The following is a 17,230-nucleotide window of genomic DNA, read 5'->3' on the forward strand; positions in this document are numbered from 1 at the left end:
TAGAGTGTAAAAACGCGGCGGCCCAGCATAAGGCCCCTTAGTGACCGCCGTAAAAACACGTATGAGTGGTCACTAAGGGGTTAAACAACTATCTACAAACTCAGGAATACAGTTTCTCGGATTTTTACTGGACTGTATGTTTCAGGGGCTTACAGCAGCCTCTGCAGACTTATACCTCATTCACGTGTCAGTGATTTGGTCAGTGATTGTGAGCCAAAGCCAGGAGTGGATCTACACAAGGGATATATCTGCACTTGGTTTTGGCTTGCAATAGATGGAAATCAATGATGTGTGAATGAGGCATTACAGATCTTCTAGAAAACATCTTTAATTACAATAAAAAAAAAAAAAAGGTCAGGTTTTTATCAATGGTACACACCTATCTACAAACTCAGGAATACAGTTTCTCAGATTTTTACTGGACTGTGCATTTCAGGGGCTTACAGCAGCCTCTGCAAACTGACAAACTGCTGAATGTCTGCTCCATGTCCTGCATGTTTTTCCTTGTGGGATGTCAGCTGAGGCACTTGTGAACACACAACATATCTTGTCTATTATAATTTGAATCAATCCATTGAAATGGAGGTGGGATTAAAATGCAAAACCATTAGGAAGATTTATTCAGTTGGTAAACCACAAATGGCATTTAACACAATCCTACATTTTCTCAGCTCAGACATGTAGGTTCCTATGATTTTGGATAGGGAAATGTAATCCTGTAAAGTTTACAGCAAGGCACTTCAGATATTCACAGCATAAAATAATTATTATTTTTTTCATTAAAATATTTCTTGGCCATGTAAAATAAATACATACATAAATGAATATTCTTGACACATAAAATTGGGGGAAAATGGCAATTACGTTGACGCATTGTCTTGATTCATCTGGATGTGCTGAAGGAGTTGATCGCAGTAGACGGGGGTCCTGTGCTTATGCTTCACAGCTTCAATTTCTTGCACCAACACGGATGGGTACGCGGCACTCGCTTCCTTTAGAACATCTGCAAGACAGAGAGCACAGACACTGAAAACCTGATTGTGATCTGTCAGTGATCCGGGATCATTTATAGACAGAAAATAGATTTCCTCCATCTCCTACCTTGCAAACTCAAACTGACCTGAAATTACACCCAAAGTATCAGACTGATGAAGAAGAGGTAATGGATGGGTCATTTTTTTCATACATTTTCCAGGCGTAGTAACTAAATTATCAGGTTAGAGCTATCCTGGGACCTTTTCATTGGGAATCTGTAATTGGGACAAACTATTTTTAAAGGGAACCAGTCACCGGGATTTTGTGTATAGAACTGAGGTTACTAGATGGCTGCTAGCACATCCACAGTCCCCATAGCTCTGTGTGCTTTTAATTGTGTAAAAAACACAAAAATACATACATATGCAAATTAACCTGAGATGAGTCCTGCCCCTGACTCCTCTCACGTACCGGACACATCTCATGGTAATTTGCATATGTATCAAATCGGTTTTTTTACACAATAAAAGCACACAGAGCTATGGGGACTGGATATTGCGGATGTGCTAGCAGCCATCTATCAGCCCATGTCCTCAGCTCTATACACGAAATCCCGGTGACAGGTTCCCTTTAAGTGTTTTTTAAGGAAATACAATATATATTAATGGCCTTTATCAATATCTGATCCATGATGGTCAGACTCAATCAGTTGTTTGAAGGGACCACAGCGCTGCGGCCTCATCATAGATTACCAAGCACAGCGCCATACAATGTAGAGCGGCTGTGCTAGATATCGCAGCTCAGTCCCATTCACTTGAATAGCACTGAGCTGCACAAAGGCCATGTGACCGATGGCCATGACATCACAGGGTAAGGAAGAAGTTGTAGCACTCCCCTGAGCATCGCTGCCCCTTCAAACAGCTGATCGCCATTACCCACCAATTAGATATTGGCCATTTAATTCCCGGGCAATCCTTTTAAAGGAGATTTTATGAAACTGATCAGTTCTTTTCCGGTATTGAGCCCCTAGGACAGAATTCAGTGCCAGAAAAGAAAAAAGCTAGTGTGAAAGTACCCTTAGATACACTATATTAAAAAGTTCAGGGAGGGCCATAGTATCCACTGACTGTCTGCGCCCCCATTCAATATTTGTGTGTTTTACTTGTGAATGTGCGATTTTTATGTTTCCATGTGAGTGAAAATAAATTCCATGAGAATTTGTGGTTTTCTGTCACAGTCCCTAGTCTCAAAATAAAGGCTTTCTGTTCCCAAAGGCTGATAATTTGGGCAATTTTTTATGTGTCCTATATATAGATGCCATAAATCAATAATCACCAAGACATTTCCTATCCTCTGAATTTTGGTAAGTTACTGCCACCTAGAGTCACTTATCTGTTACTGCATGCAATGTACTAGAGATGAATAGATAAATGTCAACTGAATGAAGTTATTAAAATGGTTATTGAAATGAATACATTGTTTGAAATAACAAGTTTAAATCTATAGGCAAAATGGAACAGTAGTGAATATTGCACAAGTCACAAACGTATGACTGGCTCAGTCACAATTCATTACAAATTTACTCTCTGATACGTTCAGCAAATTGTGGGCCAAGGCTGCACCAAATAGGATATGATGTCACTGCATGGTAAAATTGTGTAGAGTTGTGGCCCAAAGCCCAAGCACAAGGCTGGCCATGGCAAGTAGCCGGTTACTGCGATGGCTGCAGGACAAACCAGCAATGCTAAAAATTGTAAGATGTTGCAGGCAGGACGGTAGGGGTCCAGCAACCTCATATGCTGCAGATATTCCACATATGGCGCTGAGCAGGTTAAGGGTACATGTCCTAGCTGCCATGATCAATTGAGTGCGTCTGACAATGTGCCCAGATAATAGGTCTATTTTAGCACCCCTTCACGCGGTGCCACCATGATTTATGGATGCAAAACGGGTCGGAAAAGGGCCATGCATCATCTCCTGGCAGCTCAGACAAGCAGCAATTTGTACAACAGATTAACATGAAGCTGTCATCCGTCATAAAACTCACTGGCGTCTTTCAGAAATCAGATGATAATGCTTAAAAACGGGTCCTGCAAACATGAAGACTGTAAAGTAATAGGAAGAAACCAAAAACTTCTAAAAAGTCATATGATGCAAGCATAATGCAAAAGATGCAGGAAACTGTTGTAACATATAATATGCAGAGGTTGGAGGGACAGGATTCAAAAATACCATTTACTAAATGGTATTAGCGATTGACAGCCTTCCCTCTATAAGGAGGAGGTCCTATCAGTGATTGTCAGCCTTCCCTCTATGAGGAGGAGGTCATATCAGTGACTGACAGCCTTCCCTCTATGAGGAGGAGGTCCTATCAGTGACTGACAGCCTTCCCTCTATGAGGAGGAGGTCCTATCCGTGACTGACAGCCGTCCCTCTATGAGGAGGAGGTCCTATCAGTGACTGACAGCCTTCCCTCTATGAGGAGGAGGTCCTATCAGTGACTGACAGCCTTCCCTCTATGAGGAGGAGGTCCTATCAGTGATTGACAGATAGTTTTGTAGCTATCCCCTAGCCACAGCATAGAAAATAACTAACTGATTAGTGAGGTTCTGACTGCTGAGACCCCCACCAATCCCGAGAACCAGGTCCCTCTCTCCCGATCTTAAAGTGGGGCAGGTTGGCCAGGCGCCCTGCTGCTCCATTCATTCTCTGTTGGACTGCTAGAGACAAGAGTACAGCGCTCACCTATTTCTGGTGTTCAAATAGAGAATGAATGGAGTAGCATGGAACATACTTGACCTGTCGCTCCATCAGATCGGGGGAACGGGACCAACATTTTTAGGATCGGTGGAAGTTCCAGCAGTCGGACCCCCAACGATCAGTTAGTTATCCCCTATCCGGTGGATAGGGGATATCTTCTAAACTTAGCACAACCCATTAAGATCACAGAAGAGTAACCAATAGACTCACCTAGTACTGTAGCTTGAAGCGCAGTATCAGTGTCATCAAGATGTACAAGGAGACAGCGGTAGAGGAACTCCAGATGCCCCCGATAGGTCGTCATCTCATAGCGCTCATCAATTAAACTAAACCACAGACTCAGAGTTTTAGCGGCTGTGATTCGCACTTCATCGGAAGCGTCATCGAGACGTTTTAACAGTTCTGTTAAGAACACAGATTTATAGGTAAGTTATGATGTAACTCCGAGGATATTATATCCCACCTTACGTGAGGCAGTTATTGACATTGTTACTTACCTGAAAGTGGTCAGCAGCAACAGTCTGTAAGTGCACCCGCAGCTGATTTGTACATTTCTGAAGATCAGCTTCAGTCGTAAAAGGCTAGTTTCACACTACTGCATCTGGCACAGCCGGAAACTGCTGCAGCACCGCCAGGCCCCCTTTGACGGCGGGGATCCAGCCTGTCTGTGGCATTACGTCCACTATGCAGCCGTACAAATAACACTTACTAGCACTAATGCCGCAAACAAGCCGGATCCCCGCCAGGTCCCATTATATAGCCAATGGGCTCTGGCTGGGAGAAGTAGTATCCGGCTATGCCAGATACAATGAACTCCGGCAGGCTGTTCCTCTACCGCTAGTGTGAAACTAGCCAAAACAGGTGCAGGTACAGGGGTGTGCAAGCCACATTCAGATAAATGGAACAGTCCTATAAACTTCTGCAACAAACCTGAAGCATGTGAACACAGCCTTATAGTCTAGTGCTGCATAAGGGTACCTGCACACATTGTGGAAGGTCTGCATAAAAACCACACATAAATCCCCATTATTTATTGCAGTTTTTGGTGCAGAAATGCATCACAAAACGCAGCACACTGAGTTTATGTGGATTTTATGCCTAAAGTACCAAACCCGTTGCACGTCTATGGAATAAAGCCTGCAGGAGATCCGCAGCGGAGACCTACAGTTGACATGCAGCAGATTTCAAAAGTCCGCACGACAGGTCAATTTCCATACGGAAAAGATGCAAAGTGTGAGATTTGCCAAATCTCATTCACCTTCCTCGTGGTGTATTACACTGCGTTTTTTTTTCTGCACACAAATACATATGGAAAACTGTGCATAATCCACAGCGTGTGCAGTTAACCTTAAAGGGGTTATCCAACCACTATAATGACCCCCCTAATGCCCGGGCCCCCTCATATAGATCATACTTACCCCGCTCTCCAACACCCGCGTAGCTTCTGCTCCTCACACAGCCACCGCATCACCCATGATGCTAGAGAGGCTCGTCCCCGTCGCAGCCTGCTATTGGCTGCAGCCGCCCCCCCAGATGTTTTGATCCACACAACGGGGACGCAACAGCGGCCGTGCGGGGATCAGGAGCGACGTGGATGCCGGGGAGCAGGACAAGTATAACCTATCCTATATGAGGTGTTCAGGCATTGGGGGGGTGGCATTATAGAGGTTAGATGACCCATTTAAAGTGGTTTTCCTGGGCATCTTGTAACTTTGGGGGCATATCGCTAGGATATGCCCCCAATGTCTGATTGGTGCAGATCCCACTTCTGGACCAGCACCTATTTTTAGACCAGAGCCTGCAAAGTGAAGGAGGGCACACTGTGCATGCGCGGCCCCACTTTATTCATTTCTTTAGGACGGCAAAAAATAGCCAAACACTGGCTCGGCTATTTCTTTCAGTCCCATCAAAATTAATCGGGAGGGCACTACGCACGTGCCGCCACCATTCCATTCACTTCTGTGGGACTGAAAGAAATAACCGAGCCAGTGTTTGGCTATTTTTTGCCGTCCCATACAAATGAATGGAGCGGTGGCCACACATGTGTAAGTGCACCTTCCTTCACTTTGTGGGCTCCATTGTAAAGATAGGTGTGCGTCCGAGAGGTGGGATCCGCACCTATCAGACATTGTGGGCATATCCTGGTCATCCTTACTAATGATTAGTATGTAGCAAACAGCAGTAAATGCATTTTTCTTGCTATGGTGGCAGTGGGCATCCGATAGGATCTCTGTACAACTGCAAATAAAGTCCATCTCTCGTTATATATACACTACTAACAAAAAGTTAGGGATATTTGTCTTTCGGGTGAAATTTATGGAAAACTTAAAAAGTTCACTCTACAGTGATATTATATCTTGAAGGTAGGGCATTTAAGTAGAAGCAGCAATGGTGATTTCCTCATCTCAAACAATTTAATGAAACAAAAGCCAACACCAATGCTGGGTATACCCCCACAAAATGTCAGTGTCTCAATCATGTGACCTTGAGCATCAATTACAGCTTGACAACGACGTCCCATGCTGTGCACAAGTCGACTTATTGTCTGCTGAGGCATCCCACTCTTCTTGAAGGGCGGCCCTCGGGTCATTGAGGTTCTGAGGTACAGAGTTACGAGCCTCTACACGGTGACTCGGCTGATCCTATAGGTTTTCAATGGGATTCAGGTCTGGAGAAAGTGCAAGCGACTTCATTTGAGGTCCCCCAGTCTCCAGGAGCTGTTGCCTAATGACGTGACCTTGATGAGCTGGCGCATTGTCATCCATGAAGATAAAATTAGGCCGGTGTTGTTCATGCAGAGGCACAATGACTGGATTAATGATGGTATTTAGGTAGTACGGCCTTGTCACTGGACCATTCACAAAGTGTAAGGCAGTTCTGTAATGACTGGGCACACCTCCCCACACTTTCACACCACCACCACCACCAAAGGCTTGTCTGTGGCTGGTGCATAGCGCTCTCCTTGACGTCTAACATAGTTGGTGGTCATCGTTTATGCTCAGCGTGAATCGACTTTCATCAGAGAACAGCACTGAGGGCCACTGGTCCCTTGTCCAGCGTAGATGCTTCCTGGCCCATGCAAGATGACGCCGCCTGTGGTCAGGTACACTTGCAGGTCGTCTAGCATGCAGACCACGCTGATGTAAACGGCTTAGAATGGTCTGACGTGACACTGGGTGCCTCAAGTCCCTTAAATGTGCCTGGAGTCGTGTGGCATTCATCACCCGGTTCTGCAGGGCATTGTTCAGAATGAAGCTGTCATCAGTGTGGGATGTGGCCAAAGGACGTCCACTTCTCTGCCTTTCTGTGACTCTTCCAGTCTCTGTATCTCTGATACAACCTGCTGATGACGCTCTGTGACACTCTAAGCTCAGTGGCCACATCCACCTGAGAACATCCTGCTTTAAGCCTCACAATGGTGAGGTACTGGTGATCAACTGTCAGGTGTCGTCTTGGTCTCATGATGTCAAAATGTGAACAGCATGATGAGGAGGACTGTTTAAATAACCAATTGTAATTGAACCAGGAAACTTATTGGGAGATTCATGGATCAAACACCTGTTGTGAATTTTGCTGTTAAGCTCCTTGTTAGAGAACAGCAAGTTGTGCAAAAAGTACTGAAACATTGAACAGTTGGACATGTGCATTCAAAGGTTTAGAGAAGGAGACATAACGTTCATCTGTAAAGGGCATTTTAGGCTCATCCTGAAATGTCACCCACAAGCCAAATATCCCTACATTTTTGTGAGTAGTGTATATACAACTGTCATGGATGTGTTTTTCAGTGAGCACGTTGACTGTTACCAATGATTAGCATCAGAAGTAAGAATGCAGCTCTGAAGCATAATACAGGCTGTAACTCAGGATTAGTACAATATAAACAATGCAATCTATATAGTGATTATACCCTTTTCATAACCACACACCATTCTTTACTTTGGACTTTAGCATTGTGCACGGGATAGAGGGTTATTCTTCAGGACATAGATTTTGCGGAGCTCAGTGCACTGTAACCCTGATCCAATGTTTAGACAAATATTCCAATATCTTTAATTTAATATAAGGGCGCGTGAGAATGAACACCTGCCTCCTTACACAACACAAGAAACAAGGAAATGTGTACCAGGGTAAATAGTGTTCAATTTATCCGGATCCAAGTGCTGTCTGCAGATTCCCAGCAGAGCCTTGATGATCCGACATGAGACAAGCCGGCTCGTCTTTGAATCTTCTTCCAGAGTGGCAAGAACCTGGGGCATCAGAACATCCTGTACCTGGAGAACCTGTGAATGATGCGAGGGAGGGGGAGTCAAAAAATGCAGGCTGTCAGGAAGACAAATGGCCTTTGTGCCTCACTTTAGTGGTTTAACTATGAAATGGCCGGCTTTTACATAGCATAACTACAGACCGATATCATAAAATATCAATCTCCTTTTAATGCACTCAGATAACTACTAACATTACAGACTATATTTCCTGAGGACAAACTTTACTTAAAGGGGTATTCCACAATACTGAGCAGAGCGTGTGGTGCAGTAAGGTGCAACGGTGATGATCAATGGTGAACAGGTCATTTGGATATCAGAAAAGACATGAGCCGGCCTGACCTCAGGTTTAACGGACCCGTACTGACGGCGTCACACATCTCATTACCTCTTCCTGTGAAAGGACCTCGCTCTGTAACAGAACCCAGAGGCAGGACACCGCTATGGTCCGGATGGCGCCTGCCGTCCTCCCAGCTTGCCACTTCAGGTTGGGAACCAGTATGTCCCGAATGAGAGTTTCACAGTAAAGATGGAACTGCCTAGCAGTGAAAGATACAAAGATTTAGAGGCATGGATACTAATTCTTTTAAAAGAACAACAATAATATATGAAATAATAGAAAACCCAAATTGAAATGAAAATCCTCTAAAATATGAACCCACTAGTCGGCTATCTCAGAGTTATCTTGGTCTTACAGATACTAATAGCAGCCGTTACTGTGCCTACAGTTCAAGGGTGACCAACCTGCGGCTCTCCAGCTGTTGCAAAACTACAACTCCCAGCATGCTCAGACTCCCTACAGCCATCAGCAGGGAATGATGGGAATTGTAGTTTTACAACAGCTGGAGAGCCGCAGACGGCCCAGACAGACCACCAGTAGAGAGGACTAAATGATCCACCAACAAGCACGAGCAGCTCCCAGAACTTGGACCATTTCTTGGCACTTAGCAGAAGAACATTTGGTGTCACAGCACCCATTACATGTCCTGCCACTGACAGACAGCCACTGCCGCCTTCATTTTCACTGATGTCATAATTGAGAAACATGGGCTGCTTACTGACTGGAACCCTATTGTCTATAGACAAATCCAGGTTGTGTTTGAGATCAGATGGCGGTTGGGTACGAGTATGGAGGCCTCGCGGTGAGAGCTTCAATCCTGCCTGTGCTGTGGATGCGATGATCTGGGGCGGCATCGCATATGACAGTCGGTCACCCCTAGCAGTGATATGATGGACACTAACCGCTCAGGACATCCTGCCGCCACGTGTTCCTCTCATGGCAGGGCTTCCAACTGCAATTTCAGCATGATAATACTCGCTCGCACGTCTTGTATGTAGGATAGAGGTGCCTCCTAGAGCCTCCGTTCAATTGTACACTTTTCCCCAATAAATTTATCCTTTCGTTCTAATATTGTAATGACTTATAATTACAGTCACACATAGAAAGGTTCATTTGATTCCAAAAACATCTTCTCGGTGCCTTATTTGTTGTTAATGAGTGTACCTATTAAATATCCAGCCATGTATGCGTCCGTCCTATCCATACGTCCGTCCGTCCGTCCTATCCATACATTCATCCATCCATTCAGTTCTGGCAAACGGATGGTGTTTTTTTTCCCTTATTTCCACCATTTATTAGTACATACCAGATACCACACAAGTAAGCAGTACATAGCAATTCATGTCATCTCACTAGTATGAATTAGGTGCCGGGAGTTGGGAGCGAAGTGCTGCAAGCGCTTGTAGTACTCACCCTTCCCGATCTCCCTTGCTGGGGCCGGCGATTCACTGTCCTGACCGCGTACAGTGTCAGGACATAGTGCGTGCAGTATGACCTGATGCTGCACGCAGTCAGGTGACAGCGCAGGCCGGGATGACAGGGGGGGGGCGCAACTTCTGCCGGAGGCTAAGAGGAGCCGCGGCGCAGGATAGGCAAGAGGAGGTTTTTATTTTAATCTGATCTGAGGTCTGATGGGATCTATAAAGCTGTGTACTATAGGCCAGGCATCTTTAAACTGCGGCCCTCCAGCTGTTGCAAAACTACAACTCCCAGCATGTGCGAACAGCCTAAAGGTATCAGCCTACAGAAGGGCATTGTGGGAGTTGTAGTTTTACAACAGCTGGAGGGCCGCAGTTTGAGGAAGCCTGACCTAGGCTATTTGGGTTCAGTCCATTATCTTATTATTAGGCACCTATCATAGGTCACCTTGATTGCTGCAGTTTTCATTTATGGAAGGATGTTATTTAGTCGATGTGACCAGTAGGGGGCACTGCAACACAAATAACTGCCGAATAAAAAGAAATAAATAAAGATCGCTGTCAAATGCCGAATTATGATATTGTCTGTCACTTTAATCTCATATTCCTATTATTTTCCGCAGTGTGCTCCAATAAGTGCAGGAAGACCTCCTGAGTCAAGGTGCCAAGTGTATGGGCACTACGGCTGTACAGGGGCCATGGTCACTACCTACCTGCACTGTGGCCCCAGTCAGGTAATCCCCGTCAGAACGGAGTTCTACGTGACCACAGTATTGGTAATAGTAACAACTCAGGAGATTTCGCCCCGTCCTTCCCATATAGCCTTAAGCAAAATGTATATTGTTTTATTCTATGGGCAATGCCAAAGAAAGCATCTCATCCCTACAGCGCACGGTGCCACCCTTACTCTAGGTGAAGGAAAATAAATGCTGTTCCCATAGGAAAAGGCAATACTGTATGTACAATATCTCGCAGCTGGTGCCTCCCCATGCAGAAGAAAGGATGCTGTGGAATCTTTCCTTGACATTAGGCTTAGCCGCTATACAAATCCCAGAAGCACAGCAGTATATACGAAGCCTGGCATCCAGCTGAAACGGACTGAGAGAAGAAGTCTGAGCAGTCAGCCAGCTAAGTTGCTCTCAGCAAATCAACATCCTCAGGAGTGTCCTCAGCTATGCTCATTGGTCGAGGACCCTTCCACATCAAATGTTCTTTTCAGCTGGATGCCAGGGCTCCACCAAACCCCGATCCTGCATGTTACCTAGTGGGAGCTCTTACCAATTTAACAGTTTATAGGCATCTTATCCATCACCTTGTCTAAAGGGTCTTGGACTTGTGAGAAGTTTACACCATTTCTTATGTCAGAAAACAAGCGCCGGTGTCTTCTCAAACAGCTGATCAGAGGGGGTCTGGGTGTCGGACCACCACCGTTCAGATACTGATCATGTATGTATGTGTGTGGCAAGTTTGCAAGGCAACTTTGTTGGACCTGACTCAGCTTGAGCATTGTTTTTCGTTAGCAAGTTAATTAGAGGACATTTCTGTGTAGGACTAGACAGAACAATACGCCTTTCAAGCATTCCTGTCTGAAACATTGTATGAGAAGAGCCCAAAATTGTATGAATGAGCGCTTATTGTTTTCTATGATGAGAAGGATCGGGAATCTCACCCTTTGGAGTTGACGCTCTCGCTGGCTTTCAGCAGGAGTTTGGACAACATGGTGAAGAGTTTCAGTCTCATCTGTGGTTCTTTGTCTTGTTGGAGGCAGGTCTTCAAAACCGGTATTAGGAGATTGAGATGTTCTCCAATCACAGGGCCTGAAAACCACACAGAGTACAGCAAATATTATACATCGGGAACATTCACGGGAGCGATTGGTTCTTATGTGATGGGAACCGGGCTTTTATACCAACAGCAATGTGGTGACTCCATACATACTAGAAGCTCAATAGAACTGTGATCTAGGGACATCCTGAAATATAACAACGGACTAAATTAAAACCTGGGTGTCAGCCCCTTGACATGGGCATTTCCCAAAAAGTGATGGTCCGACCTCGGAGACCCTCACTGATTCGGTGAATTAGGAGGTCTGCAGCACTTCAGTACTGTTGCAGCCCTTTCATCTTTTTCCCTGCACGCAAGGGCCCCGGCTATCCTCTGTACAGAGAACAGTAGCGCTGTGGCCCCTATATTCTCAAAATCAAGGAGGGTTCAAGAGGTCGGACCCCAAAGATCTTTGCCTTACTTAGCAATATGACATCACTTTATAAGATGGAAATACCCACAATAAATAGTAATAGATTGATTGTAGAGATAGACAGAGAAATAGGTAGAGTGAAAGAAAGATTAAAAGAAAAAAAAAAAGAGAAATAAAGAGAGAGAAAAAGAAAGCAAAAGATTTTTTTTTTCCGCTCTACAAGTGGGGGAATATGGCTGTGCGTCTTATAAAGCGAATACTAGTGAGCTCTTCCATTATGGAAGCGCTCACTAGTATGAATTAGGTGCCGGGAGTTGCGAGCGAAGTGCCGCAAGCGCTTGTAGTACTCACCCTCCCCGGTCTTCCTTGCTGTGGCCGGCGATTCACTGCCCTGACCGCGTACAGCGTCCGGACATAGTGCGCGCACTATGACCTGACGCTGCACGTAGTCAGCTGACAGAGCAGCGCAAGCCAGGAAGACAGGGGAGCACAACTTCTGCCGGAGGTGAAGAGTAGCCATGGCGCAGGATAGGCAAGCGGAGGTTTTGATTTTAATCTCATCTGAGGTCTGATGGGGGTCTAACATTGAGGGCTCATCTGAGGTCTGATGGGGTCTTACATTGAGGGCTGATCTGAGGTCTGATGGGGTCTTACATTAAGGGCTGATCTGAGGTCTGATGGGGGTCTAACATTGAGGGCTGATCTGAGGTCTGATGGGGGTCTAACATTGAGGGCTGATCTGAGGTCTGATGGGGTCTTACATTGAGGGCTGATCTGAGGTCTGATGGGGTCTTACATTAAGGGCTGATCTGAGGTCTGATGGGGGTCTAACACTGAGGGCTGATCTGAGGTCTGATGGGGGTCTAACATTGAGGGCTGATCTGAGGTCTGATGCGGGTCTAACATTGAGGGCTGATCCGAGGTCTGATGGGGGTCTAACAATGAGGGCTGATCTGAGGTCTGATGGGGTTCTGACATGGAGGGCTGATGTGATGTCCTGATATGGGGGACTGATCTGAATTCCTGATATTTATGGGGGTCTGATCTGATATGAGGTCTAAAGAAAAATATTTTTTTCCTATTTTCCTCCTCTTAAATCTGGATCTCATCATCGGGTGCGTCTTATAAAGCAAAAAATATGGTAGATAGTAAGAGAAGAAAAAGAAATGTCGAGAAAGAAAAAGAAATAAAGAGAAAGAAACAGAGAGAAAAGGAAAGAAAAAGAAAATGAAAGAGAAAAAAAAAATATAAAGAGAAAGAAAGAGAACGAGAAAGAAAAAAAAGAAATGAAAACAGAAAGACAAAAACAAGGAGAGACAAACGAGAAACAGAAAGAAAAAGGAAGAGACTGAAAGACACAAAGAAACAGACAGAGAGGCAGAGAGAGACAGCGAGACAGAAGAGAGATATAGGAATTAGACAGACGGCTAGACAGACAAATGACAGAGACACCATAACCAGGGGAAGAAAATTCTTTAAGGTACTTAATAAAAACTTGACCTTGAGACATAATCTAACATTGCTCTGAAATATGTGTCTTCACATTAAGTGAAAATTAAAAATCCTGGCCAAACTGTAAAAACAAGGCGAGGCACGAAGATTCGGGCAGGAATGTCGGGAATACACTTTACTTTCATGAAACACAAGGAGTTAGCAAAAATACAAGTTAATTAGTGAACTCGTTCTCTGTCTTTTGCCCCAGGGGTAACAATTACCACATAGCATGGCAAGGAGAGCGGTATCTGCCCCTGGGCCAAACGGGCCAAGCATTCCTGAGACACCACAACTTATAAGGATGCAGAGTGGCACCGAGCGAGTATTGTGCGATACCGCAGATTACCGCATGGAGTCCAGAAAGTCTGAGGTTATGAAGTAGCTCTGACTGTACGGTATACGCAGAATACAAGCGCATTAGTTATTGATGGTGGGGGGCTTGGAAGCATTGTAACCACCTGCCGGCTTTTCTGCTTCTATGTGATATTGATCTATTCACCTGCAGTATTCAGTAGTAAGTCCCTGTGGGTTGTAGTAACTTAAAGGGGTTTTCTGATCTCTGACAATGGGGGCATATCACTAGTATAGGCCCCCATTGTCTGATAGGTGTTGGGACCCGCACCTATATCGGGAACGGAGCCCCACAAAGTGGTGGCTGGAGGACTCCGGTCCAGCCACCACCAAGCGCTCTCCCCATAGAAGTGAATGGAAGCGCACTGTGCATGACCGGCCACCGCTCCTATAGGCCTGACAGAAATAGCCGAGCCAGCGCTAGAAAATAAATGGAGGGTGGCTGCGCATGCACAGCGCACCCTCCACCACTTTCGGGTGGGACCCGCACCTATCAGACAATGAGAGCATATCCTAGCGATATGCCCCCCATTGTCTGAGATGAGACATACCCCTTTAAAGGGGTCGTCCTATCTCGCCAAATTGCGGAGCGAATGTAGCATTCTGAGAGTTGTAGTTTCTGAACAGCTGGAGTGCCGGATGTTGCTGACCCCTGTGCTAGGCTGTTTATATAGCTCCCATTCACTGCAATTGGAGCGAAGGTAACGGCAGAGCACCGGCCCGCTCAGCAGTGGAAACGTTTAAAGTGGTTGTCCAGTTTAGAGAACCCATTCATATAATTGATTTGGGAATTCTAAGTTAATAGAGGGGGGGGGGTCACCTTTTCAGGATTCTCATGGCTCATAGCAGAGCGCCTTCTGCTTTGGAAGACCTGTCCTGGCAATGGATTTGAATGAGCACTATGTAATACCTAATGTCTTCTGCAGGGGGCGGACTAGCCGGAAATTTACCGGTGGGTCCATGCCCAGGCGCCCGCTCGAGGCCTCCAGCTAGGTAACATAATGATCTGATGCTCTCGGCATTAATTAAAGCTAAGAGCATCAGGTACTTATGGACCTGGCCAACGGCTGTGGGTGTCCTCCTGAACCCAACTGTATCACCGTCCTTGGGACTCGCCTATAACATGGGGCCGCTTTTAGTTTTTTTTTTTCCGGGGCCACTTTAAGTTCCCAGTACTCTGATGACGCTGCAGGGAAACTGAACGTACTGCCAGGTTTCCTCACAATTAACAGCCGGATGGATTTGGGCCCCAGTGTTAGTGACACTTTGTTATCAACCTTTTTTTTATTTTCCCAGGGGCCCTTCTTAAAAATAAACCTTGTCCAGGTATGTCCACCTCTGAGCGTAGTGCTGGTCAAGCATGCTCCACTCCATATCTCTGGAACTGAGGGGGTTTCCATCAGTGCCGCCACTCCATTCAAACGCCTTCACACTGCGGTGGTGTAATGGGTGGCTTAGCCTCCTCCCTGATTGTGGAGGGCCCTGCAATTTGTCCCCCACATTTAGACAGATCATAAATGTAAATTGTGGGAAGACCCCTTAAACGAAATGAGCCATGGGCCTCTATGGTTTCAGACTATGAACAACCCCCGTGCAGTCACACTCCCCTGCATTTGTCGAACCGACTCTCACCAGATTCCGAAATGAGGACCTCAAACTGTGCCCGCTCTCTGGAATAGCTGGTCCAGTGATAGTGACCCTTGGATGCCCACTGCATCAGCTCTTGCATGTGCTGTCTGTACAGCCCTTGGAGTCCGCTCACACCTTGTGCCTCTGCTAGGGACAGCATCACACCCTGAACCTGCAATGAATGAGGTAAGACATGAGTAGTAGTCACAGCACATGGATAGGTTTAAGGCTACTTTCACACCAGCGTTTCGGTGTCCGCCTGTGAGATCCGTTTCAAGGCTCTCACAAGCGTCCCCAAACGGATAAGTTTAGCCCCAATGCATTCTGAATGGATGCGGATCCGTTCAGAATGCATCAGTTTGGCTCCGTTCCGCCTCCATTCCGTGCAGAGCCAAACTGATCCGTACGGACTTACAATGTAAGTCAATGGGGACGGATCCGTTTGACGTTGACACAATATGGTGCAATTGCAAACGGAACCGTCCCCCATTGACTTTGAACGTAAAGTCAGGACGGATCCGTCTGACTAACAATTAGACTTTTTTTTTTACATAGAATGCAGACGGATCCGTTCTGAACGGATACCATAGTTTGCATTTATAGGTGCGGATCCGTCTGTGCAGATACCAGACGGATCCGCACTTAACGCAGGTGAGAAAGTAGAGTAAGCTGAAGAGTTCAGAACTATTAGACTGGGGTTATGCACTGACCAGAGACTAATGACGTACAGAACACTGTGCAGATCAGGCGTCTTTGACATGGGGCCTATACACTGGCATATGTCAGGAAATACTTTGCCCGTAGGGCTCGTTCACACAGCGTCTTCCATGCAGAAACTTCCTTCCATTGTTGTCAATGGAAGACTGTGCTGCCGCCCATACAAGCTGGGGATTATTTCCAGAACATGTCAACTGCAGTGGGTGTCTGTAGGCGGACATTCCCCATTGAATGGGATTAAAAAGGGTTAGCCTGGAAAATATAATGATGACCTGTCCCCGACAACCCTGCCGATCAGCTGTTTCAGTGAGCCGCTGCGCTGAGCGGAGCTCTGGCGAGTGATGCGGCCTCCCAGCAGCTTTCCAAGCACAGCGCCGAACCTTGAATAGCCGAGCTGCAAGTAGGCCATGTCACCGATCTATGGGGATGTCTCACAGAGCGCCCGGCCACTTCGACCAGCTGATTAGTGGGGGTCCCGGGGGTCAGACCTCCGCAGATCTGATATGGATAATAACCCCTTTAAGTAGAAGACAGACTCACAGCATGCAAGTTGCAATCTTGCATCAAAAACCATAATTATATTAAAATAATAAATATATATATATATATATATATATATATATATATAGTATGATTACAACTCCACAGGAAGATGCGACCGAGGTCACTGAAGGCTGCAGACTGCTCTTGCAAGCTGTGAAGTCTGACTCTCCTGGAGAACGTTACATTGCTGACGCTGCGTCTGCTTTTCAATGGCCTGACAAGGAAAGATTGATTTAGCGCTGGTGATGGACTTTGTGGATACGCATTACAGATCTGATTTTATGTCTGCGTATCAGAACTTTATGATCCCTGAACAAAAACAGCACATATAGCAGAAAGCGGAGGGGCCTTCCAGATCCAGAAACAAGGTCTCTGCTGCCATGAGAATGTAACACTATCTGTGAGAGTAAGTAGGTGATGACATGTCAGGAGAAGTTGGCGTGGTCAGCCGATGTGTCAGTAGTGTGGAGGAAGTCGTTCAAGGGGCTGTCCAGTTAAGAGAACCCATTTTTCTTTGCCCTATTAGGCAATTCTGAGTTACTGT

General features: G+C 45.9%; 1 protein-coding gene across 1 annotated transcript in view; it reads right to left on the reverse strand.

Moving 5' to 3' along the window:
- Positions 1-591: 591 nt before the first annotated feature.
- The window catches only part of DNAAF5 (dynein axonemal assembly factor 5), a 51,833-nt gene continuing 35,194 nt past the window's right edge, over positions 592-17,230 (reverse strand). The window contains exons 8-13 of the mRNA XM_044293699.1: positions 15,430-15,598; positions 11,425-11,572; positions 8,386-8,536; positions 7,859-8,015; positions 3,946-4,137; positions 592-1,003 (exon numbers count right to left, since the gene is read on the reverse strand). Coding sequence (XP_044149634.1) covers positions 861-1,003; positions 3,946-4,137; positions 7,859-8,015; positions 8,386-8,536; positions 11,425-11,572; positions 15,430-15,598 — 960 coding nt within the window. The 3' untranslated portion in view covers positions 592-860. The remainder of the gene's footprint in view (positions 1,004-3,945; positions 4,138-7,858; positions 8,016-8,385; positions 8,537-11,424; positions 11,573-15,429; positions 15,599-17,230) is intronic.

This window comes from Bufo gargarizans, chromosome 5, assembly GCF_014858855.1.
Source record: "Bufo gargarizans isolate SCDJY-AF-19 chromosome 5, ASM1485885v1, whole genome shotgun sequence".
NCBI classification, from domain to species: domain Eukaryota; kingdom Metazoa; phylum Chordata; class Amphibia; order Anura; family Bufonidae; genus Bufo; species Bufo gargarizans.